Genomic DNA, 25744 nt, shown 5'->3' with positions numbered 1-25744 from the left:
GCACAGTGCAGCAGTCTGGGAGCTGACCTTGTTCGTGAAAACAGAGGCAAAAGAAGCATTGAGTACATTAGCTTTTTCCACATCCTCTGTCCCTAAGTTGCCTCCCTCATTCAGTAAGGGGCCCACACTTTCCTTGTTGATCTCAAAGGAAGTCCCAGTATAATTCCCTTTGTCCAGGGACGCTGGGCTCCTTTTATTGCTTATTTGAAGATCAGCTGTCTTGATCAGGAGTTGGTTCATCAAATCTAACCTCCTAGCAGACTCTTTTCATCTTTGCTTTGTTGGAGTTATGGGAGGAAACGTTAAACTTCCAAATATCAAATTTATCTTCTGTGCTGGAAAATCAGTTCTACATATTTGTAGCCACACCCTTCTATGACTGAGGTCTCTTTCCAATTAATTATGTTAGTCTGTTCTATGGAATGCTGAACTTCCAGAATACTGGATGGAAAGCAGTTTCTTGAAGAAAGTGTTGTTGTTTATGGCAAATCTCCTTTCCAGTAATAATCATTTACATGGTACTATTTTTTTTAATTAGTAGGCTTAATATCAAAACACCTATATAGATGTTTAGATTTAACATAAAACTTTGCCACTATCCTCCTTTGTTTATAACCCTAATGGGGTGCTAACTCTCCCAAGAGAGTACATTTACTTTTGACTGAAGGTGCTGTATAGACTTGGATCTTATCTGCGTTAGGGAAACTTCTGAAAAAATTGCCACAGTTGCTAATACTGGCTATCCCTGCTTTCAGCATCATGACTCTTAGGCCTTACCTTCAGTGGATTTCAGCCACTGTCATAGCTGTATTGGGATTGTCCTGGCAACACAGAAAGAAAGACAAGATGCAAGCAGTGTGGTTTAATTAGGCTGCAGATTTATTAACTCACCTAGGAAATACCTGACAATAAATCATACAGTGTAGGTTATCACACTTCCTTAATTGATCCCACCTCTTTGGGGGCTGCTGTCAGCTTGTTCCTGCCCATTGCTGGGACCCCACTGGGAAAAAGGGGATTGACTCCCTCCTCTACCAGATGTTAAGAGTCCCCACCCTTTTTCTGGCTTCCTTAAGAAATGCCTTCCCCCAAGTCTACTTCCAGCTCTGGTTCAGTTTATCATGGAACGAGTACCTGCACTGGACACAAAGAGGCACTAGCAACTAGCTTGACTGCCTCCCCCCCTTTCCCCATCCTGAGGCAGGTACACAGATCTTTCCCTCCCTAATACTGGCCCAAAAATATCTGCTCCCCATTCAGATAAGAGTACCTCATTGTCTGTAGATTTAGGTTCCCGTTATGACATTTCTTGATTGCTAATTACTGGTCTTCCTCATTCAGGTATAAACTTAATCACCTCATGATTCACACAGCTTCTGCTTTTGTCAACCTGTGGAGGCTTGGCAGCTTCCTGCTGTATTCTTCACTGTAACGTTTTGGACCAAATTATGATCCGCTCCAGGAAAATTATCCTGGATCTGCTTCAAGTCCCTCGAAGATCAAGTCAACCCCTATACAAATTTCCAGAAGATTTTCATGAAGGTGGATGATGATCACATTGGTGGCTGCTTCCTGGGGCTTCCAAAGAATGTGCAAGGGGCATCAGCATGTTCCAAGAACATGCACTTCCTTCCCTGTTAACTCAGGATTGCTTTGCCACTGAGCCCCAGCTACGAACTTGAGTTGAACTGGCCCACCCACTGTTGTGCCTAGTGTACAATACTGTGTCTGTAGATCCCACACTAGCTCATGTTACCTGTTCTCTTGTTCCTGAATTTGGATATAGTAAAATTAGCTGGTCACACTACTGGACTCTGATTTTCCACCTGGGACTTCACATTTGTCCTCGACATATTTTCAGTGTTTATCTGCCTGAGCCCCTAGACAAGAGTTGGGCAGCTTTTGCTGCCCTGATCCTGAATGAGTGGAAATAGAATTCAAATGTGTGTTGCCATGATGGGGTTCCCTAACTGCAGGAGGGCAATAGATGGCACACATATCCCTATCTTGGCACCAGACCACCTTGCCAAAGAATACATAAACTGAAAGGGATACTTTTCAATGGTGTTGCAAGCAAGCTCTGGTGGCTCATAGGAGGCATTTCACCGACATCAATGTGGGATGGTCAGGAAAGGTGCATGATGTGCACATCTTTAGGAACACAGGTTTGTTCAGTCAATCAGGGACTTTCTTTCCAGGCTGCGATATAACCATTTATGTCGAAATGCCAATCATGATCTTAGGAGACCCAGTCTACCCCTTGCTTCCATGGCTCATGAAGCCATACACCGGCCATCTGGAGAGCAGTAAGAAGCGGTTCAAAAATAGGTTGAGCAAGTGCAAAATGGTGGTAAAATGTGTTTAAAAGTTTGTTGGTGAAGTTAGCTTACTAGAGTAGACCTCAGTGAAAGCAATCTCCCAATTGTTATCGCTGCCTGCTGTGTGCTGCATAATATCTGTGAGGCAAAGGGAGAGATGTTTCCACAGGAGTGGAGCTTGGAGGCGGATAGGCTGGCGGGTAATTTTGAGCAGCCAGATATCAGGGCAATAAGAGCCCAGTGAGGAGATCGGCATCTCTGGGAGGCTTTGAAAACCTGTTTCAGTAATGAGCTACAGTAATGTGTGCCATTTATCTGCACTGTGCCTTCCCTTACCATCCCTTCCATTGCGTCCGTTTCCCTGTACCTCCCCTTCTCCTCCTCCCCCGCAAAGTCCCCATGCGTGGAATAAATTTAGTATTTCATTCTCGAAATGCTGACTTTTATTACACAATCATAAAGAAACTGAAAGAACAGGAAAATAACTTAACCTTGGGCAAACAGTGGGATAAAATTTGGAGGGGAGAAACCAAGTCAACTTGTCTGTGAGAGCACAGAAGTTTTGCCCATCAAACTTCCCCATCGAATGATCCTTTTGTTCTTAGTACCCTCTCCCACTGTTGAGTGGAAGAGATACTGCACCTTCCTCCATGCCCCCTCTCCTCCTGCCTCCTGTACATTTTGGGGAGGGGGACGGGAACAGGTCAGAATTTGCAGACTATTGCACAGGGGCTTCAGAGGGAGTCTAGTCTCAAGCTGGTTTTCTTGGAAACTCAACCAGATGTCTCAACATGTCTGATTGGCCCTTTGTAATCTGCAGCATCTCATCCTGCATGGCATGCTCATGCTGCTGGGATGGTCTCTTGCTCTCCATGTCTATGTCCAGTTTTTCAGACAATGAAATCCTCCAGGCTCTGAGCTCTGAATCAGCTGTCTTGGAAACATTCATTATCTTATTGAACATGTCACCATGTGTTCTCTTTTGCCCTCTTCTAATTTGCTGTAGCCTCTCCGCTGATGTGGAGGATGTGCTGAAGGCCAAGCTTTCCACTGTACGGCATGCAAAGCACAAGGCAACCACTGTCAGTACATATCCTGGGTCTGGTACATGGTCGTTGTTTAAAAGTCACTCCCCTTATTACACTTAAGTGAAAGCCAGAACATAATCAAAATCCCTAGGTATTCAATGAACTGGTTTGCTGTTTCAGCCCTGGTGAGTATGGTCCAGCATTGGCGACAGGTCTTGTGCTGCAACTTGTGGGAATGCAGGTAGGGAGCATAGGCAGGCAGATGGACCATTCCCCCTCCCCTTAGGAACTTGGAGGTTGCTTTGAGATCAGGGACCAGCATTAAGCCTCCCAAATTGCGGGCTTTGTCCAAGGTGGCTCCAGGAGGGGGAATTGTGCACAAGAGAGAACACAGGAAGCCCCTCTCCCTTCCCCCTGCCCTTCCCTTAACTCTGCTGGTAGCAGATGCCCTGGGCTTGCAGATTCTGAGGTCAATGACCAAAACCACCAGCAAGTTGACTGTGGTTAAGGGACCCGGAAATCACCATGGGTTGGGGATCACATGCTCTATTGTTTGTAGTATGAGCACTTTTAATGAAAACTTCCACTGTCTCCCCTAAGTCACCCTGTGTGATATCAGTCTTCTGAGGGTAACAGAGGCGGCAAGGGAGCAGATGCTGCAAGCATCTGGGTACAGACCTGCTCCTTATGCTGCTATGCCAGCAGAGTTAATACTGGAGTGGCATGGGAAAGTGTCCTACTGTGGTGGAAGAAATAAGGCAGCTCTCTGCAAAGGATTGCAGAGATCTCCATGGAGGATTTCCAGGCCATCCCTGTGCACATAAACAGTCTTTTCTGGGAGGCACCTTCTGTGAAACTGGAGTGGCCACTGGGAAGCAGATACCCACTGCACCTCACTTTTTCTTCAGATTCAACATAAAATATAAGAGCATGTAACCCCTACAGTTTGAATGGAATTGCATACTCACCGGAGGTGCCTTCCCTGGCATCACGCTTGGTCACCATGCTGTCCAGCGACTGGCTGGACTGCTCTGGGGTTAAAAATAGCTCCTGGCTCTCAGGGAGAGTAGATTTCCCACTTGCCTGTCACCCATTCTCCTCCTCTTCCTTAGCCAGAATGTCTTTCTTGTTGTTTCCTGAGGTGGCCTGGGACTCAGATTCCTGAGAGGTATTCACACTGCATTTGGGGGTAGTGGTGGGGTCACCACCGAGAATCGCATGCAGCTCATTGTAGAAGCAGCATGTCTGTGGTGTAGAAGCAGCATGTCTTGTCTTGTGATGCAGAACCAGAACGACTGTTCCCTCCCTTGTCTTCTGTTACGCCTGCTGAAGTTCTTCGATTTTTCACGCAGCACTGCTGTGTGTCCCTAGTGTAGCCCTTCTCCTACATGCTCTGCGCTATCTTTTCATAATGTTTGCTTTTTTCAGCTGGATTGGAGCTGTGCCTGCACAGACTCTTCTCCCCACAGACCAATAAGATCCACCACCTCCCATGTACTCCAGGCTAGAGCGCGTTTGTGGTGTTGAATCACTATGATCAGCTGGGCTGGCAAGCTCACCACGCTGATCAAACAGGAAATGGGAATGCAAAAGTTCCCGGGGCTTTAACAGGGGATGGGCTGTTTCCTGTGTACCTAGCTGCTCTGCAACAGAGTTGAAAACCATCTCCAGAGCGGTCGCAGTGAAGCATTGTGGGACACCTCCTGGAGGCCAATTCCATCAACTTACACAATACTGTGTCTAAAGTGCCTCTCTGTCGACCTGTCAACAACGAATTAAGCACTACGCCTCTCATGGAGGTGGAGTAATTAAGTGAACATTACAGGCAAGTTAGGTCGGTGGAAGGGACCTGGGTAGTGTAGACAATACATTATTAGGTCAATATAAGGTGGCATCTATCAATCTAAATGTGTAGTGTAGACTAGGCATCAGTAGAAGCAGTACAGCATCTGGAAATGGCTTTAATGCATCTGTTCATAGCTTTCCAAACTTGTAAGCTATTCAGAGCTTTTTGTGCAACCGTGAATTGATAGCAATCACATCTCTTTCATGCTGCTGCTTTAGGAATGGTATAGATAAGCGCTGCAATTGCTCATGGAGGAAGTCTTAAAAATACGAAGGAAGGTTGAAGTAGTTGAGACAACCCCTTCTCATCCCATTCACAATCTGGAGATGTGAGGAGGGGAGAACTCGTTCTCCTCTCTGTCAGTCTGGAAGGAGGAGAGGGGCTTTGTATTTGATACTGGTAGGTGACTAAGACAAAAAATGAAACTCCTGAGTAGGATCCAGGGACACCATTCTGTTGTGGTTCTTAGCACTTTACCTTTTTCCAGACATCTTGGGTTGATGCTGGGGGCTTGGGTTCTTCCTAGATTCTTGCCCTGAACCTCACTGTTGGTGCACTCCTCATTTCTCCTGTTTTCTTCTGATTAGCAGGTCTAATCTCCTGGCTAATAGATACCTGATAAACTTTTAAAATTCTGCTGTATTCATTTGTTATGCAGCTTTTACGTTTTAAAAAAAATGGAAAAGATGATGGCTTAATTTGCTTCCTTTTGCAGGAAAGATTAGTTGAACATCTCCAGGGACATTGGGTTTGTTCAGATAATCAAAGGTTTGTAAACTATAAACGCTTTTTCTGTACAAGCTTCACATTCTGAGGATGCAGAAAAAATGGTTCATTTTAATTTTGGATAATTAGGCTCACCTTTTTCTCCTCAAATGCTTCATTCCCTTCATTTGATAAAACTGGACAAACTCCTGTAAACTGATTGATGTTTCAGGATTTCCTTAGCACGTGTAACAGTGTTTCTTCCTCCTTTACCTTCTTTGTCTATCAACTACAGAGCTTCCAGCATAGGTGCTGGAGCTACGGGTGCTGCTGCACCCCCCCCCCCATGCTTGAATGATTTCCTTCATATTATTATTCCTAGGGGAATTCTGTGCCACTGCACAATACAGAATTTTGCAGCAATTAACTTGCACACAGAATTTCCTTTCCCCAACGTAAATGGTCTGCAGTATGGCTGGCTGCCACTAGGGGCTGCTGGACCAGCAGAGCCCAGCTCTTGTATAGAAAACACTGCCTGGGGGAAGGGGTGGGATCTAAAGGGTTCCTGACAGCTGCAGTTCTCAGCATGCTCTGAGGGAAGGAGAAGGCTGCACGCAGGACACTCCGTGCAAACCTGGGACCAAGCATCAGGCTGTTTCTCCCTCTGGATCCCTGGGCTCTGTGGGGGAAAGAGGGGCAGGTGTTTTGGCTGGGGGCTCACAGCTGGGCTCTGGGGGGAGGGAGTGTGCATAGCTGGGCTCGGGGGAACCTGCGGCTGGGCTCGGGGGCGGGGGGAGAGGAGGTTCGGGTGTATTGGCTAGGGTGGGCCTGCAGCTGGACTCTGGGGGGAGGGGTTGTGAGTGTCTGGCCCCCCTCCTGGGATTGTGGTGGAGGAGGTGGCAGAGAAAGAGGAACTGGGTTGTCATAGGTGTTTCTTTAATTCTTGCCTCCTGGGGGTATTTTTGAATGTGTCTGTACTGTTAGGAACATACTTGCTGACAGGTATTTTGAAATATATTACAAAATAATTGAAACGGGTTTAATTATGTAATTTTATGTTGACAAATAAAATTTGAAGAATTTTGTGGAATTTTAAAATATTGTGCACAGAATTTTAATTTTTTTGGTGCAGCAGTTTTAATTTTTTGGTGCAGAACGCCCCCAGGAGTATTCATATACATGGTTTAGAGTTCAGTTCAATGGCTCTCAGCACTCCCACTATACAAATTGTTCCAGTGTCCCCACCTTCCAGTGTTTTTCTGTAAAATGATCAAGGGTTCCTTTTGTTAAATGTCATAGATCTTCTTCTTGTTCAGTTTTATTCAGTTCACATATGATTTTAATAATTTCAGACTTCAAATTTAAAAAGTCTCTAGGATTGATTTGGCTTAGTGCTAGTTTCTTAATTTAGAATGACGCTCTGTCAAAGCAAGGTAGAGTTCCTTTTTTTATTGTTCACTTCTGACCACTTTAGTCTTAAAAAAAAGAGTAATGTTTTTATTCATAGTCATATATTAAAATTTACTTAATGCAGAGCAAGTTAACAAAATAACTGTCAGGTTTAACCACTTCCTCTTGATCATGACTTTAAGATTAGAAAGTTATTTGCTATCTGAGAGATCTTAGAAACACTTTATTCTCTAGTACAGGAATTCTGTTGAGGGTAGCGATATTTCCCACTTAAGGGGAGAATAAATTAATTTTAAATCTTTGATACAATAGCATTCCACCTATGGAAATCAAGTTAAGGATTGAAAGAGCTATGTGGGGAAGCTTGCCTTCGTCTAGCTACCTCGCTCACTTTCTCTGTCAAAATCAGCACACGCTACAATTGAATTTTAGTATTGCCTGCTGTTCAAATAATTTTTACCTAGTGTGTTCATCACTAAAATTTGAACATATTTCACCCACCAGAACCCCTATCATTTTGTAGTTGCCCATAGTAAACAATAATACTAGCTCTACTCCATTCACTATCCAAGTCACCAGGAAGTAAATCATAAGAGAACACAGATAATGATAATGATAGCATTATATAATTTCTTATTTCTTCAAAGCATTATATTTATCCTAGGTATTTAGCCTTCAGAGCTCAGCCTGAGGTTTCTTCTTTTCCGTCTTTTAAAGCTATAGTTGGTCACAGTATATCGGCTCAGCCTCTTTAGGTGGAACTACAGAAAATGTATTTTTATATCTTTTGCATAAGGCCTTCTCCCCTACAGGAGCAGTACTGTAAAATACATATTTTGATCTCTTAAATCACATTTTGCCAATTAAACATTTTGAAGGTATTTCTTCATCAAATTCTCCCCCAAATCATTCTGAACCAAAATTAATTTACACAAAAAACTGATTGGTTATCTCAAGGCTATGTAGTGAATAACAATTTCTCAGGAATTTGGCCTGTGGTTGGATGCTTTATTAATGTAAACTAAAAGGTTTTGCAGTGTTGGGACGCTCCAACTTGAGCTTAACTAATACAATTTCAATTTAAAACGAAAACTCAGTCTTATCCATGTAAACGAGGGTTGCTTTTTGTTGGTAATTTTTTGATTTGACATATTTCACCTTACATTGTTGCTAATGACTGGGGATTCAATACCCGCCTCCTCTTCTCAGTGTCTAAAGCAGTGGTCCCCAACCTTTCTGTGGGAATAGCATATTGCTATTCCCAGAAGACTGTGGCGGGCGCTGGACACCCTGTTGCCGAACTGCCGCCGAGAAGAGCCCTGAATGATTCAAACATAAACTACTGCCTTTAATCCAATGAACATGTCTCTTCCCCCCTCCCCCCCCCCCAACTTTTTTGAAAAGTATTTTTAGGTCCAAAACAGACCTGCTTCTCCAAGATCAGCTGACAGAGTATCAAGAACTGCCCTTTTATGTCTTAATTACATTCCAGGAAATTTCTCCCACTAAATAGTGCCACCTTGTTTTCTCATTAAGCAGCATCCCTTAAGCTTCTCTTGGGTAAGCTAAATAGATAGAGCTCCTTCAGTCTTTCACTCCAAGTCAAGTTTTCCAATCTCATAGTCTTTCTCATTGCTCTCCTCTGAACTTTGTCTTAAATTTTTTGACATCTTTCTTGAATTGTGGACACTAGAACTGGACACAGTATTCCAGTAGCAATCATACCAGTGCCAAATACAGAGATTATTAACCTCTCGACTCCTACTCTATATCCCTCTGTTCATAAATTCAAGGATACGTTAACCCTTTTGGCCACAGCATCTTGCTAGGAGCTCAGGTTATGCTAATTATCTGCCATTACCCCCCAGGTCTTTTTCACAAGCAGTGCTTCCCAGGATAGTCTCCCATCCTATAAGGATGACGTGCATTTTTGGTTTTTTTTGGTATATGACTTTGCATTTGGTTATATTAAAATTCATGTTGAACCCAGCTTACCAAGTGATCCAGATAGCTGTCAGTGACCTCTTCTTTATTTTCCACACCCCAGTCCCTGTCATCTGCATACTTTATCAATAATGTCTCTTTCTTCCTGGTCATTGATAAAAATAGTGAATAGTTACTAGGCTAGAACTTGCCATGATGTAATTTCTAGTGATGTGATTTTGCCATCTTGAATAAAATGAAGTTCTAGTAAGAAGTGCTAAATCTTATAATGGTGTAAGAGTTCTGTTTTACCATTGCGTGAAAATTTGGCTTCAGAAGTGTAAAGCAAAGTCTAGTGTTTCTTTTGTGCTTGGATCAAATGCCTTCTGAGAAGTGACCTAAAACTTTTAAGTTGAAGTTGTCAAGGCTGATTCCCCACTCCGGCACTTGGAGCGCAGAAGGTGGGGTCCCGCAAGGATTCTAAAAGTTAATACTGGCCACTGCAGGCTTGTATTAAACTCCCAAGGTTACAGCTTTTCTCTGACCTTGGATGGGTAGATGCTGCCACCGCCCAAGTGCAAAAACCCCTTTGAGAACCCAGGAAGGTGCACTTAGGAATCCCTTCTGTGGGGTACCCTCAAGCCCTTTCACCCCACCCTCCGGGGAAGAGCTGAGAGAGAAAACAAAGGAAATCAGCTGTTGCCACCAACTAATTAAACAACATGTACACAAACCTCTTAAGACACAAAATCCAATCCTGTTCTTAAAAAAGAAATAAATACATTTGAAAACTTAGGCTATTGCTAGATTTAAAAAACCCACTTACAAAAATTAAGCATCAAGAATAACCACCTTGAGGTCCAGCTTAAAGGTTACAAGCAAAACAAAAGCATTTGGGGTTAGCACAGAGGAATCCACAAGCCATAAATAAATAAATTAAGAAAAAACAGAATTGCATCTTCCTAGACATTTCCTGATCTACTTATATATCTAGGGGTTTCAAGTGAGTAATTTCTAGGTATGATTCAGATGATTTTTCATATCTGGCCCCAAGCTTCTTACAGCATAGTTCCAGCCCTGTCTCTGCTTCTCCCCCGAGAACAGCAGACAGACAGACAAAGGGGAAGCTTTTCTCCAAATTTAAAATATTCTAGCCTTTTCATTGGCTCCTTTGGTTAGGTGCCCACTCCCTTCCTTTTACCCATCCAGGGAAACTTTTTAACCCTTCACAGGTAAAGAAAGTAGAGAGTAACTACTAAGAGGGATTTTATAGCTGGCTGGCTGGCTGGGTGTCCATAAAAGAGAGATCCCACCCCCCTTTTATTTATCACAGAAATAATGAAAAATAAATTGAGACAAGGGGATGGCCTTGAGGTTAAAGCACTAGGTCTGGGATTTAGAGCATTTGGAGTAATTCCTAGCTCTGGAACAGATTTTTCTTGTGTGGCCTTGGACAAATGGTTGAATCTCCTTGTGCCTCAGATTCCTGTCTGTAAAACTGAGATACTTCCTTTCTCCCAGCTTCTTGTCTTTTCTATTTAAATTGTGAGCCCTTTGGAAGCCTTTTTCCCTCTCTCTGTGTGTGTGTGTGTGTGTGTGTGTGTATATGTGTGTGTATAATATATATATATATATATATATATATATATATATATATATATATATAAAATACACACATACTAGGGTGACCAGACAACAAGTGTGAAAAATCAGGACAGGAGGTGGGGGGTAATAGAAGCCTATATAAGAAAAAGACCGAAAAATCGGGACTGTCCCTATAAAATCAGGACATCTGGTCACCCTAATATATACAATGCTTAGCTCAGTGGGCCCTCTATTCCAGTTGGGGACTTGAGGATCTATTATAATATAAAAATGTGTCAAGTATCAGAGGGGTAGCCATGTTAGTCTGGATGTGTAAAAGCGGCAAAGAGTCCTGGGACACCTTAGAGACTAACAGACGTACTGGATCATAAGCTTTCGTGGGTGAATACCCACTTTGTCGGATGCATATAGTGGAAATTTCCAGAGGCAGGTATAAATATGCAAGCAAGAATCAGGCTAGGAATAAGGAGGTTAGCTCAATCAGGGAGGATGAGGCCCTCTTCTAGCAGTTGAGGTGAGAACACCAAAGGAGGAGAAACTGCTTTTGTAGTTGGCTAGCCATTTAGTCTTTGTTTAATCCTGAGCTGATGGTGTCAAATGTGTTTTGCTCTCTGTGTTGCCATGGACGTTGCCTTTATAATTGTGTAATTTTTTTATTATTAAAGCAACTATCTAATATTTAAACATTCTTTATCTTTAAGTCTAAAGTCAGTTTAAATCGCTCTTATCTAAGAGAGTTTTCTATAATTAGTACTACATCTAATTTGGAGCTTTTGCTGAGAACTTTTCTCTGTTATCCTCTTCCTGGGTGGAATTACACCACCTCTTCTGAGGCTGTTAATCAACTTCCATAAGCTGTTTTGTTTTCTTTGTAGTTTGTTTAGAAAGGGAGAAGTTAGAATGTGAAGCGACAAACTTTAAGAATATGCTATAAAGAAAAGGAATTGAATTTGAAATTAATGCTTGTTTTGACTCTGCTTAGCGTTTGTAGCAAAAGGTTAATTTCCCCAAATTCTTATGTGAGCCACAATGACAAAATTAAGGAAGAGAGATGTTTAAAAAGTAGTAATTAGTAACTATGGTGACAAATGTCTTATTGCAGCAAGTCAGTCAACTATATATAAAGTACTTGTAAATTAGAACTCCTCCTCTAGATCTGGCTGTCTTCAAAAATATGCCTTCTACATCAAAATTAGTGACATGGATGTTAAAGGAAGTCTATTTTTGTAAAGTGTTCTCATATTTTGTGGTAAAATGTTTTATCTTTTTGGAGGGGAGGGTGAAGTATCACACGGAACTGTTCCCTTGAATATCTGATCAGTATTTGCAATTTAATGGCCGTACCTGAATGATGCAATGGATACCTGAATTTTTTGGAGATGAATTTTACTTTCTGAACTTCTGTTTATATGCAGCACTGTAGTTTTTCCAGACAAGAGTGGTGCCTAGTTGTCTCAGCAGAGGATCTTGAGCTGAAGGTGGAGCTGGGGGCTGATCTGGGCAGGGGAAGGAGCTGGGGCTAGAGGCAGAGCTGGCCTGGGGTAGAGAGGGGATGATGGCAGAGCTAGGGTCGGGGCAGAGCAGGGGCTGGAGCGGAGCTGCAGCTTTATGGCGCTCCCTTCCTGTCCCCTGTGGGGGCTGGCCCAGTCCCCGCAGCGTGCCCCCCAAATGTTCCTCCATGCCCCTTAGGGGGGCACGTTCCACAGTTTGGGGACCACTGATACTGAGGAAAAATATTCACTCAGTAAGAGGGACAACATTGTTTAGCATGCTACTGGGGAGAGGAGGACTGCCTCAGGCCATATTTTTCTCAGTGTCTCTTTAATTTTCTTACTGGATTGACAGCGATCTTATGTGCTGCTCTAATGCTGTTCAGGGTGTTTGGGAATCATTCTTCCACTGTTTGGTTGCCATTTTCCAATTCTGTTGATTTTGCCTGTTGGGTAAAGTTTACATTACCCAGCTTGAGGCAATCAGTGGGTCTCAGTGGTTTCCAGAAGAGAAACTACAGTTTGAGTTTATTCTTTTGGCTAATGAGGCATTTGAGTTTTTCAAATTACATTTGTGACACATACTAATAAGCAGTCCTGCTGGCTCATGTTTAGTCTGTTAGGTGGCGATCTGCAGGGTTTGAGTATTTTCAGTCCCATTTTCCACTCATTATGGAGAAATATAAAAACAGTAAACAGCCGTTACACAAAAATATTGGCTGTATACTAAGAGGTTAATAGTTTGACCACTCAGATATTCTTCTCAAATGTTTCAGGCTTGAGCATTACTTTTTTGTGTTTTGTAGCAGCAGCAGTTGGGCTCTTGATTTTATAGGGTAGGGCTGATTTGCAAAGGATGGTTTAAGTCAGGGTTCGGCAATTTTTGAGAAGTGGCTTGCCAAGTCTTCATTAATTTAAGGTTTTGCATGCCAGTAATAAATTTACAGGGCACCCCCGACGGAACCCCAGACTGGCTGTGGGCTGAGCAGTGCCGGTGGCCAGCACCCCAGCTGGCAGGGACCAGGAGACAGAACCCCAGACTGGCAGTGTGCTGAGCTGCCAGCCGGGTTCCCAGCCATCGGCCCCACTCAGCCTGCTGCCGGCCCGGGGTTCCCTCCATCTAGGCTGGCAGCAGGCCGGCGGCAGTTCCATCCATCCTGGCTGGCAGCAAAGTGCCACTAAAAATCAGCTTGTGTGCCGCCTTTGGCACACGTGCCATAGGTTGCCGACCCCTGGTTTAAGTTTTCCATGTGCAATAGCAAGCAGTCTTATTTGACTTGCTAATCTAAGTTTTAATGCAGTCTCTAAATGAGAAACATATTAGACCTTTGGAGTAACGATGTCATTTTCTAAGTTTGGAGAGATGGATAATGAATTCTGCACACACTTCAGTAGAGTTGGGTTCTGTGCCAACTCTTGATAGATCAGCATGTGAGGGAGGCAGAGTTGTGGCTCCTAGAGCCAGTGATAACAAAGGGTGTGTGAGATTGCAGTCCCTTTTTAATCCGTTAGCTATAAAAGGAGCCACTGAGCTGTTCTTTACTCTGCCTGGAAATTGGGGAGTTGATTTTTGTGCACTCTTTCCCTACCCAAACCCACTGTACTTTGGCATTGTGCATCAAGTGTTGATTCTGTGTGTCAGGTTTACACAATTGTGGAAAACCTAATACTATTTAGATTAATCCTCTGAAGAGAATAGCTTTATTGTATAGCAAATGTCTAAAATCATAAGCTGAGGAAAACTGTCCTACAACAAGAGAAGGGAAATGAACAATTGCCTTTCAGGAGCCAGGTAGAGAGATTCTAACAGAATGTCAACTGACAGCAAAGTTAGATCACCAGATGAGCAAAATGCTTTCTTATATCTCATGAATGTTCTCTTCACTTTGGATTTTTGCTAACTTACAGTGTGTTCTGATGGCAGAAATTTCTTGACTGGACATTAGTTTAATCACTTGAGAAATGAATTCCAGACTGAGAGTTGGGAATTCTACTTTCTTTAATTCGTTCATTACAAATTTCAGTGTCCTATGCTCTTTTCTAGTTAGCACTTCCACAGAGTTGAAGAAACTCAAAAGCTGTGGAGATAACAAGCAATCTTTTTGTAACATTCCAAGTTGGCAGGAGTACGGTTAAGGTATTCCTGGTGGAATTCTGCACCACTGCACGTACGCAGAATACATGTGACAGGTTTCAGAGGAACAGCCGTGTTAGTCTGTATTCGCAAAAAGAAAAGGAGTACTGGTGGCACCTTAGAGACTAACCAATTTATTTGAGCATGAGCTTTCGTGAGCTACAGCTCACTTCATCAGATGTATACCGTGGAAACTGCAGCAGACTTTATATACACACAGAGAATATGAAACAATACCTCCTCCCACCCCACTGTCCTGCTGGTAATAGCTTATCTAAAGTGATCAACAGGTGGGCCATTTCCAGCACAAATCCAGGTTTTCTCACCCTCCACCCTCCCACACAAATTCACTCTCCTGCTGGTGCTAGCCCATCCAAAGTGACAACTCTTTACATAATCAAGTTGGGCTATTTCCTGCATAGATCCAGGTTTTCTCACATCCCCCCCACCCCCATACATGTGGTGTCCCTCCCCCCATACACACAGATTTTTCTCTGCATAATATGGATTCTGCTGGTGAAGCACTGCACTTACATCTTTTGCCCACCAGGGGCTGCTGTGGCACAAGAAGAGAGGGCAGACAGCCAGCAAAGAGGATGCATTCCTCACAGCGGGGCCCGTGAAGAGGCACAGGATGGACAGAGCAGGACAGGCAGGGATGGGGGGGGTGTCACAGATTGAGGTTCAGAAAGGCTAGTGGGGGGGCAAACTGGGGCGTGGGCTCAGGAGCTAGTGGGGTGACAGCATTGAGCCAGGAGCTAAATGAGGGGGGGCTGCAGGGACACAGGGATGGGGGAGGGGGGCTGCATGGATTGGGGGATGGGGGCAAATAGGGGTCAGCCAGGATCTGCATGGGGGAGACCCCTCAATGTCCTAACATTCTCCATTCCCCACCCCAAAAAAATTTGTTCCATACTTTTCCCACCCACACCCAACAACCCTCCAGGTTCACTTCCATGCTCCTTCCCTCTCCCTCAGCTTCTCCATTACTCACGACTCCCCCAATCCTCTGCACCACTTCTGAGGGGTGCAGGAAATAGGTTTCTGTACTGTAGTTTAAAGGAATTACTGAGAGTCCTGTATTAATGTGCTTAGTAAGGAATCTATTTGTGTGGTGTAAAAAAAAAAAATACATTTCCTGAATTTTTTTGTTTGTTTGTTTGTATTGTTATAGACATTTGCTGACAGGTATTTTTAAATAAATTACCAAAATAATTGAAACTGGCATGGTTATATTGAGTTATTTTCACAAATAAAGTATCCAGAATTTTGCAGAAGTTTAAAATATTGTGTGCAGAATTTTTAATTTTTTTGGTACAGAATTCCACTAGGAGTATTAAAGGCTCCTTTTCCTCAGAAGTCTCCTTGATTCATCATGCATACCAAGCTTATGCTAAGCAAGCCAGTTAACAGCTGCATTATTGGTTACCAAAAAAAGTGTTTTCAATTTAGTTCTTGAAAAGAAAAATGTTAGTTTTTTAAATGTACAGTTCTTTCACTCTGCTTTTTTAGAGGTAATAACATAAGCCTCTGATTCATTTTCAGTATTAGATCTGTACAGTATTAAGGCTTCTCTTAATTACTTGCTAGACTTCTAGAAAAGTACCAGTTTATACAGTGACTTAAATCCAGAAAAAGTTTCCACTGGTTGTTAAGGTAATTCTTCAATTATACAACCTAAAAGAGTTAAGTAACCATGAGAGAGATCGAACAACAAAAAAATCATACAAACTGATGGTAGTATAATTCCTACAACTAGAAGATGATAGTTGTGTTCAGTGTTTATACCAGTCCTGGGGGTTGGGTATTAATTCCTGGAGATGGATGTGGAAAACTAAGATTTTTGATGTCATTCCCTCCCTCACATAAGGGACTAGCTATCTTTTTTTTCGGTAGTTTGTCTCCATCTATTCGAGGACATGGTCCTGAGCAGGCTCTTGTTAAAATAAAGACAGTAGCCTTGGAGGCTTAAGAGCAAAATTGATTTGTCACATGCTTCAGTGTGCTGCTTTCCTTGCAACCTATATGAGTTACCATTAGCTTAAAGGGCACAGCTACACTCGAAGCTCCAAAGCGCTGCTGTGGGAGCGCTCCCGCATCAGTGCTTTCAAGTGTGAGTGTGGTCGCACACCAGTGCTGGGAGAGAGCTCTCCCAGTGCTTCTGGTACTCCACCTCCTTGAGGGGATTAGTTTAGCTAATTAGCTGGGGCACTGTTTACACTTGTGCTTTACAGCGCTGTAACTTGCTGCACTCAGGAGGGTGTTTTTTCACACCCCTGTGTGAGAAAGTTGCAGCGCTGTAAAGTGCCAGTGTAGCCCTAGCCTAAGGCACTTGGTCCTACTTGCAACAAAATATGCCTTCTCAGTCTTCAAACACGATGACTCCAGGAAGTGTCAAACCCCATTCTGGTAGGAGGGGAATTCTGCTGTCCAGCTCCAGTTCACATCCTACAATGCTAGAAGTTCTGTGTAAACTACTGGGACAGCTTAGACTCAAAAGATGTACACGTGTTGGATACTCCCTTTAGTGAATATCAATAAGTAGGGAGCCCTGCAAAGGATAACGTCTCAAGGGAATCAGCCTTCCAGAAGCATGAGAGGGCTGAGGAGCCCCAGAGCAGACTGCCTATCTGTCAAAACCCTGAAGATCTACCCCAGAAAGGCTCCACTCTTATACAAGAGGAAAGGGAGGATGAGATAGAGGCAGGGCCGTCCCGAGGTAGGTGCGGGCCCCTGGGGCTGAAGTGACGGGTCGGGCCCGGAAGAGACTAATCCGCCGGCCAGTCGCACCAGCCCGCAGAGTGTGGAGCGGGGCAGGTTCCAGGGCGGAAGTGATGGATTTGTCTTTTCTGGGACCGATCGTGCTGGCCAATCACACCAGTCCATGGGGCCCCCTAAAGTGCAGGGCTGAGAGCGGTCGCCCTGATTCACCCTACCCAAGGGATGGCTCTGGATAGAGGACAGGCACTGGTAGGACTGAGCCTGCGCCTTAATCAAAGACCTGACTCTAGGACTTACGAGCAACTCTGTGCCCAGGGGAAGACAGGCAAAGAATAGAAGAAGCTTGAACTGTGCAAGCCCTAGTCTGCTGCTTCAGCCTTCATGAGGCTTGTGGAGCAATAGTAATCTGTGAAGATGCCATTCATACCAGCAGACCAAAATAAAACCTAAAACTGCAAAAGCATAATTATAGAAAATAGTCCCGTGTTTGAGATTAATAGCTGAAAAGTATACTCGTGTCATGCAAACTGGTCAAATTTTATACTTGTTTAATAAATGTAGTGAAATAATTTGAGGGATATGAAAATTACATAACCAGAAATTGCTCCTGAAACCACAGCATTCTAATAATGTTTCTTCATGGAGACTAATTACTAAATACTGCAATTCAAAGAATACATCTAAAGCCAGGTCTGCACTAGAAACTTTTGGTATAGTAATACCTTCTTGGGGTTTGATTTTTGGGGGGATGCCAATTTAAAAATTGCATTTCCACTTGAAAACACCACCTTGTAACACTTAAGGTTACTATAAATGTAAATATTGGAGGATTTTTTTTAGTTAAATTGTATATCTGATAACACTCTGTCATCATTCTCATGTACAGCTCTGTAAGACTAAAAATTTAAAGAATTTCATTTCAATATAAATAAGATTTTTATGGAGTAAGTTTTCTTCCCATTTTATAATCTTAAATTGTTAGTTTGTTTTGTACTTGTTTCTTTGGTTTTCTAATTGTTAATAGATTTTAGATTTTACATAGAATTTTATTCTCTTCAGAGGTTTCATACTTAGACTTTATATTTATGCTGAAATAGACAGTCGACAAGTAAAGGGGCCTTATTAACATGCTTATCATGAGAATAAAAAATCAAAAAAATGTTTTGGCTAGGCTGTACTCAACATTTGAAGTTACTTGTAAATGTACTCCTAAGTCATTTATGTGCTTTTGAAAATCCCACCCTCAGATGCCTCAATATGGCCTATCTCTAGGTCAGTATTTTTTAAATATTTGGGAGGAGTTGAGAGCTGGTCCTCTGCAGCAGTATTTCCATTCTGCATTTGGACTTGCTTCTCTCACCTTCTTGGCCCCATATCTGTTTCCTGAGTCTTCATTTTTTCCCAAGCTTTTCTTTTTACCATCAGTGCCCTGTTGTACAATCTGGCTTATTTGTATCATAGAAACACTGATTTCTTAAGGGTTAGATGTCTGAACCACTTTAAGGGTTAGATGTGTTAACTGACATGATCGTGAATTTTAAAATAGACACTGCAAAAATGCTTGTTGCTAGTCATACTTACCTGTTTAAACAAAACTAGCAACAATTGTTTGTGTCGCAGCTATGCTTGAATTTACAGTAGGGTTCGTTAACACACATTAGTGTGTGTTAAAGCACACTAAAATTCAAGTATAGACATAATGTAAAATGTGAAGTTTGCAAACAGAAGTATTTCTTATTCCTAGCTTGTGTATTAACTTGATATTCTACAGTAGAATGGAATTTGTCTGTAGCTTCCATTTAATCAAACTTTCTTCTTTCAGAAAACTTATTGCAGTGTAATTTCTTTCTTTACAGTTCTATCTTCAAGACACTAAGAGTAGTAATGGTACCTTCATAAACAGTCAGAGATTGAGTAGAGGATCTGAGGAAAGCCCACCATGTGAGATTCTGTCTGGTGACATCATCCAGTTTGGTGTAGATGTGACAGAGAACACGCGGAAAGGTAAGGGTACGGATCACCTTTTTTTAGTTTCTATTTTTAACTTCAGTTGTCAAGTATACTTATTGGGAACATTGTATTACACAGAAAACTTCAGTGGGAAAAACAAACAAATTTAAAAGTTTTAAATAGGCTGTGGTATTGTAGGGAAATCCAGGGGTTCCTGTGTGGTTTTTACCAAGGTTTTTACCCTCCAGAGAGGAGAATCCCACAGTATTGTCAAACAATAGGATGAGGATGGTGCTGGTGCAGATGGACATTTGCATCAAGTATTTCTTGATAGCATGGTCAGCAATAGTTTGAAACTGATGAGGCTCTTGCTGGCTGACTTTTTTTTTTTTTTTTTTTCCCCTCCCCCTGCTGCTATTGCTACTGGGAGCACTCTGAAATTGAGAGGGAAAGGGATAAAAAGACGATGGAAAGCTAGAGATATGCTACTGCTAACTGAGGGACTGTTAAATGAAAAAGAAATGCTTCATCCTCCAACTCGAACTCGCGCTCTCCTATAAGCATGCATACTCGAGAGAGTCCTGTATTAAGATAAAAGCTGCATCACTAAAAGCTGTTAATTGGTAGACCTGCTGTCCCTAGCCCCTTTCTTCTGCATTTATGTACAGTTTAGCTAATTTTTCTAATAGTGATTGTCATTTCTTGTTCTTTGTTAGGCTTATTCTATGTCAGGGGTGGGCAAACTTTTTGGCCCGAGGGCCACATCTGGGTATGGAAATTGTATGGCGGGCCATGAATGCTCACGAAATTGGGGGTTGTGGTGTGGGAGGGGGTGAGGGCTCTGGCTTGGGGTACGGGCTCTAGGGTGGGGCCAGAAATGAGGAGGTTCAGGGTGCAGGAGGGGGCTCTGGGCTGGGGCAGGGTGTTGGGGTGCAGGGGATGAGGGCTCTAGCTGTGGGTATGGGCTCTGGGGTAGGGCTGGAGATGAGGGGTTAGGGGTGCAGGAGGGTGCTCCGGGCTTGGACCAAGGGGTTCGGAGGGGGATCAGAGCTGGGGCAGGGAGTTGGGACACAGGAGGGGGTCGGGGTGCAAGCTCCAGGCAGCACTTACCTCAAGCTGCTCCCAGAAGCAGCGACATGTCCCCCCTCCAGCTCCTACATGAAGGCGCAGCCAGGTGGCTTGGCGCGCTGCCCCCTCAGCAGGCACTGCCCCTGCAGCTCCCATTGGCTGTGGTTCCAATGGGAGCTGTGGGGGCAGCGCGCCGAGCCGTCTGGCTGCCACTATGTATAGGAGCCGGAGGCGGGGCATGCCATTGCTTCCGGAAGCCGTGTGGAGCCACAGCACGCATGGAGTGGGGCAAGCCCCCAGCTGGAGTGCCAGAACAGGGCAAGCCCCAGACCCTGCTTCCTGGAGGGAGCTCAAGGGCCAGATGGGCCGGATGTGGCCCCGGGCCATAGTTTGCCCACCCCTGTTCTATGCATGAGCTTGTAATAGGCTTATAATACATAGCCTCAGAAATTTCTTAAGAAAATGAGTGCCCGTTAGGTGATTTACACATCAGAATTCTTGGAAAGAATCCTGCATGAATTATTTATTCAGCAACACAAAGTTTGGCAAGAGAATGTAAGTGCCTCAGTGGAGGCATAAAGTTAGTCTCTACTCTTGTACTAGAATTCTTCACTTTCTTTATAAAGATGATATTCAAAAACCTTATATTAGGAAGAAGAGAGTATTAAGATAAATTGATAGTTGAGGGAAACTACTGGATTAACTGCAGATGAGATAGGATAGATGGGATACTCAGTAGTATCCCTGAATAGCAGAAATTTTAAAGGTCATAAGGTGAATAGGATGATATTATGAATTCATGCTGTTGTTTAGTGTTTTTTGTTCTTTCCTCCTATATGTTTGTAAGTCTGTGGCTCTAGCCTTGCAGTTTATATTGGGCACTAAAATATGAAGACTAAACTTTAATAGGGAATTAAGGAATATGTTAAGTAATTGGGGAGTAATTCATCAATCATCAAGGCATCAGAAGGGTCTTATAGGGCTGTAAATTACCTTCAGAATAGGCTGGGAGTAAAGGTCATCCAAATGAACTCTGCTTTTTACTTCCATCCCAAACGTTCCTACTATATATATCTCTTGAGTTTCTTTCTGAACTAAATATTTTTAGGTTTTTTTTGTATTAAAAGAAAAAAGTAGAATGACGTTTAAGCACCATTTTGCTGAATTGAATAATTTTATCTAATAACTTACCCAACTTAAAATTTCATCAAGTGTCCTTCAGTCCTCTGCAAACTTGATTTTGATGAGGAATCAGTGTTGTGAGTAAAAAACGAAGCAACATTTATGCATTACAGACTTGCCTGGGAATTATTTTTAAATGCCATTAGATCTACAATCAATGAATGCCATATATAGTGCATTCCAGGAATATGTAGAATGCACTGTGCCATGGAGCAGGGGTCTCCAAACTTTTTGAATCGCGCACCCCCAGGGCCAGCTCTGGGGAAGCAAAAAAAAGAAAAATGCTGCCACCGGTGTGCCGCCAAAGATGGAGCAGGGAGAGCCGAGCTGCCGCCAAAGAATCAAAGGTCCAGGAGTCCTGCTGCCGCTGTGCCGGCGGCGCTCCTCCTGCCGCGCACCCCCATGGCTGGTCTTGCGCACCCCCTGGGGCGCGCACACCCCACTTTGGAGACCACTGCCATAGAGTACACTCGACTGCAAATAAACTTGGGAATGTTCTATTTTTGCAAAAAATTGCTGCTTACACTAAAAGAGCAGGTGCTAGAGTTTGGAGTATCTGGGTCCAATGAAAAGGCCGTGTGAGCTAGTTGAAGAGAACACTTTGAACTTTCATGTTGTGAAAAGAAAGGTGAGTCTCAGAGACTTGGGTCAGTATCTACAATTAAGACAAATTCTGTAAAATCTTCTGGAGAATGCACTAAGGAGATGTGTTCCAAGTATGGCAAGAGTTAAGTATTTTCATGGTTTTAAGTTCTTCCTTCAAAATACCACAGTATCTTAGACTAGGGGTCGGCAACCTATGGCATGCGTGCCAAAGACAGCACGCGAGCCGATTTTTTTTAATGGCATGCTGCTGCCTGCCGGGTCCCAGCCGCCGGCCCCACTCAGCCCGCTGTCGAACCCAGGCCGGCCGTGGGCTGAGCGGGGCCGGTGGCTGGGACTCTGGCAGGCAGCAGCATGCCATTAAAAATCCTGCCTGCCCCAGCCCTCTCTTCTCCACCCCCCCACGGGGGCAGGGTGAAAAAGCTTGGTCCTGCCGGCTGCTGCTGCAGGGCAGGCAAGCTCCCTGCTCCCCGGCAGTGCTGGGTTCCTGCCCCTCCTCCTCTCCCTCCCTGCTGCCGATCAGCTGATGGCCCTTGTGTGGGAGGGGGAGAAACGGAGCTGCAGCATGCTCGCTGCTCCGCGGAGGAGGCGGGGAAGAGGGGGTGGAATCGGGGCATATCCCCTCCAGCGCCCTGCTGTGAGCTTCTCTGGGAGCACCCCCACGACCCTAGCCCTTGCTCCCAGCCCTGACCCCTGCATCCCCTCATGACCCCAGCCCTGACTCCAGCACCCCCCCACGCATACCCAGCCCCCTATGTCCTGACTCTTGCACCCTCCACATCCCACCCCCACCCTGAGCACCAAATGGGAGCTCCTGCACAGACACCCCAATTCCCACCTGCACCCTTGCACCAAATGGGAGTTGTCCAGGTAAGCACTCCACACCTAAACCTCCTGCCCCAACCCTGAGCTCCCTCCCTCATTCTTGCTCCAGACCAGACCCTACACCCCAACCCCCAGCCTACTCCTTCACCCCCAGCCTTGTGCTCAGTGCAGAGAGAGAGGAAGAGAATGGGCTAGAGCCAGGGAGAAGGTAGTTACCCACTCTGTGTGGGCAGGGCTGGGATCCCAGACTGGCAGCGGGCTGAGTGGGGCTGGCAGCTGGGACTCTGGCTGGCAGGAGCCGGCGGACGGAACCCCAGACCGGCAGTGGGCTGAGTGGCAGTGGGCTGAGCCGCTCAGCCTGCTGCTGGTCTGGGGTCCCAGCTGCCGACCCCACTCAGCTCGCTGCCAGTCTGCGGTTCTGGCTGCCAACCCCTTGCCAGCCAGGGTCCCGGCTGCAGATCCCACTCAGCCTTCTGCTGGCCTCGGTGAATGGAACCCCAGGCTGGCAGCGGGCTGAGCGGGCCGGCAGCGTAAGATCAGCATTTTAATTTAATTTTAAATGAATCTACTTAAAGATTTTGAAAGCCTTGTTTACTTTACATACAATAGTTTAGTTCTATATTATATAGACCCGTAGAGTGAGACGTTCTAAAAAACGTTAAAATGTATTACTGGCGCGCAAAACCTTAAAGTGAATAAATGAAGACTCGACACTGCACATCTGAAAGGTTGCCGACCCCATCTTAGACTATATTGCAGTCCTGTCACTTCACAAATTTCATTTTGGTAAACCTAAGCTGTTTGAAAGATGGGTTGTTTGAAGGAAAGTTACTTAAAAGCTTCCTATGCACTGGTTACATACATAATTTTAAAAATAAGTTCATGTAACGCATACATTCTTTTATTCATTTACAATGACCAGTATATGAGGGGAGAAATTGGCATTCAGAACAGATGTCTGTCATTAATTTTGATTAACTTCCCATTTAAAATTGGGGCTGAAAACTTAACCCTGTCTTAGGCCTTAAGGAATATTTTTAAGTCAAGTGAAAAGTACATACATAGACGCAGTTGTAAATTGACAAGTTAAGTGTTTATGCTAACGTTTTTAAAGGAACACTGTCACTTGAATTTTTGAAATCGGTCTTAAAAAACATTTTTATATTATACCCTTTATATAATGTGCTCTGAAATTTTTTATCTTTTAAAATGCAATAATTTTTTTTTTGCTGATATTCATGCTACTTTCCAGTAAGGAGGAGACTGGGTCAGCCAATGATATCACAAAATGTGGTCCCTGCCCCCATTTATTGACTTGGAGAGTGAGGAAGGGTAGGGTTCCCCTGCTGCCTTCCCGTCTCCTGTTCATCCCTAGCTTTATGCAGAAGTCCACAATAAGGAGACTCTGAACATAGGAACCCCACCCATTGCATTGTTGTTACTAAAGAACATCCTCAGGCAGTTCCAGGGGAAGAAGGTACACATGAGCTCCCTTCAAAGCATGAATGAGAGTGACATCATCATGCCAGTGCACATGAGAGGAGCTACAGCTGAACAGCAGCATAATGAACTGACTATACAGAAAACACAAAGGGCTATTAAAATGCACATAGTAAACAAATGGAAACAATACTTTCTTTTGTTCATTTCTTTTAGTTTACTATAATATTATTCATAATAATAATAGGAAAAATGCAGACAAAAATGCCATATACAAATAGCGACACTCCTTTAAAACTAAATTCCATTCTGATATTTATATAGCATCTTATACAGACACTAGTCATCTTCGCCTTCTGAAAAACAATTACATGCTGATAATGTAGTGATTGTACAGGCAAAGAGTAGTAGTTGTGCTTTTGAAAACCCTTGAATATATCTAGATATCATTATAACCCATTTTTATTGTAAAGGCTATTTTGTTTGAGTAACCAGTTTTCCCAATAGAGAAGAATTCCACTTTGGTCTGGTTCATCCAAATAATTGCACATGTAAAAAGGTAATGTTGCCCCTAATGGGTTGTAGTATAAGCATTCATTCCTCAAATTCCTAGTGTTGAGCTAGAATCCCTGACATAGGCCAGAGATGAGTTCGTCCAAACTTTTTTTTTTCCTTATTGAAGAGCATAACTTTCTTAGTCAGGTTATGTTATGTTATTGGTGAGCACGTAGGCCTATTCACTTTTTCCCTACTTAGTGCGTATTTTCTCTGTTCCTCACCATCACCATTTCTCTGCATGTTGCTTTGTTTAGTGATGGCTCGCTTTCTGTTATAGAGATTATTTATATTCTTCTTAGAGTAGTGTCCCTATGGGTGCTCCACTTTAGGTGTCTGTGTGCCCCTGCACCTCTAATCGGAGATTTTTGGTAGCAGTGTCCGGTTGAGCCTGCGCGTGTGCTCTCCCTCCCTCATGGTCTGCCTTGAGGCTATTTAGCACTGCACGGGCAAACGCCCCTCTCTTCCTTCTCTACCGCCTTTGACCACCCACTTCAGCCTGGGACTTTAATCTAGTTCTCAGGGCTTGGACTAGACCTCCCTCCAAGTCCAGGGCAACTTGTTCTCTCTTACTCCCGTCCATGACGACAGCATTTGTAATTGCCATCACCTCAGCTAGGCACAAAGGAGAAATAGCGGCCCCCATCATTCATGGCCTTTGTCTTAAAACTAAATAAATAAATAAAAATAAAAAATAATAATAACTCCTCCTCCTCTAAGGCCATATCCCAAGTTTCTCCGTACTTTTTCTGCACTTTCCATATGAATCAACAGATCCATCTCCCTATTTTTTCCCAAAATCACATTGAGACAACTGGGAGACAATTGTGCATATGCTAGATATTAGAAGGACATTAGTATTCTACTTGGACAGGACTAAGGACTTCAGGAAATCCCCTAAACTCTTCATTTCATCCACAGAAAGATCCAAAAACTCTGTG

General features: G+C 43.7%; 1 protein-coding gene across 23 annotated transcripts in view; it reads left to right on the top strand.

Moving 5' to 3' along the window:
- Positions 1-25744, top strand: part of SLMAP (sarcolemma associated protein) — a 158384-nt gene that overhangs the window by 51034 nt on the left and 81606 nt on the right. For 14 of the 23 annotated variants that reach the window (XM_048856649.2, XM_048856638.2, XM_048856641.2 and 11 more), the window contains exon 3: positions 19037-19190. In XM_048856649.2, coding sequence (XP_048712606.1) covers positions 19037-19190 — 154 coding nt within the window. The remainder of the gene's footprint in view (positions 1-19036; positions 19191-25744) is intronic. The other 9 variants (XM_048856640.2, XM_048856644.2, XM_048856655.2 and 6 more) reach the window with 1 other exon arrangement.

Source organism: Caretta caretta, chromosome 7, assembly GCF_965140235.1.
Source record: "Caretta caretta isolate rCarCar2 chromosome 7, rCarCar1.hap1, whole genome shotgun sequence".
In the NCBI taxonomy this organism is placed as follows: Eukaryota; Metazoa; Chordata; order Testudines; family Cheloniidae; genus Caretta; species Caretta caretta.
This window is presented reverse-complemented; position numbering and strand designations above follow the sequence as displayed.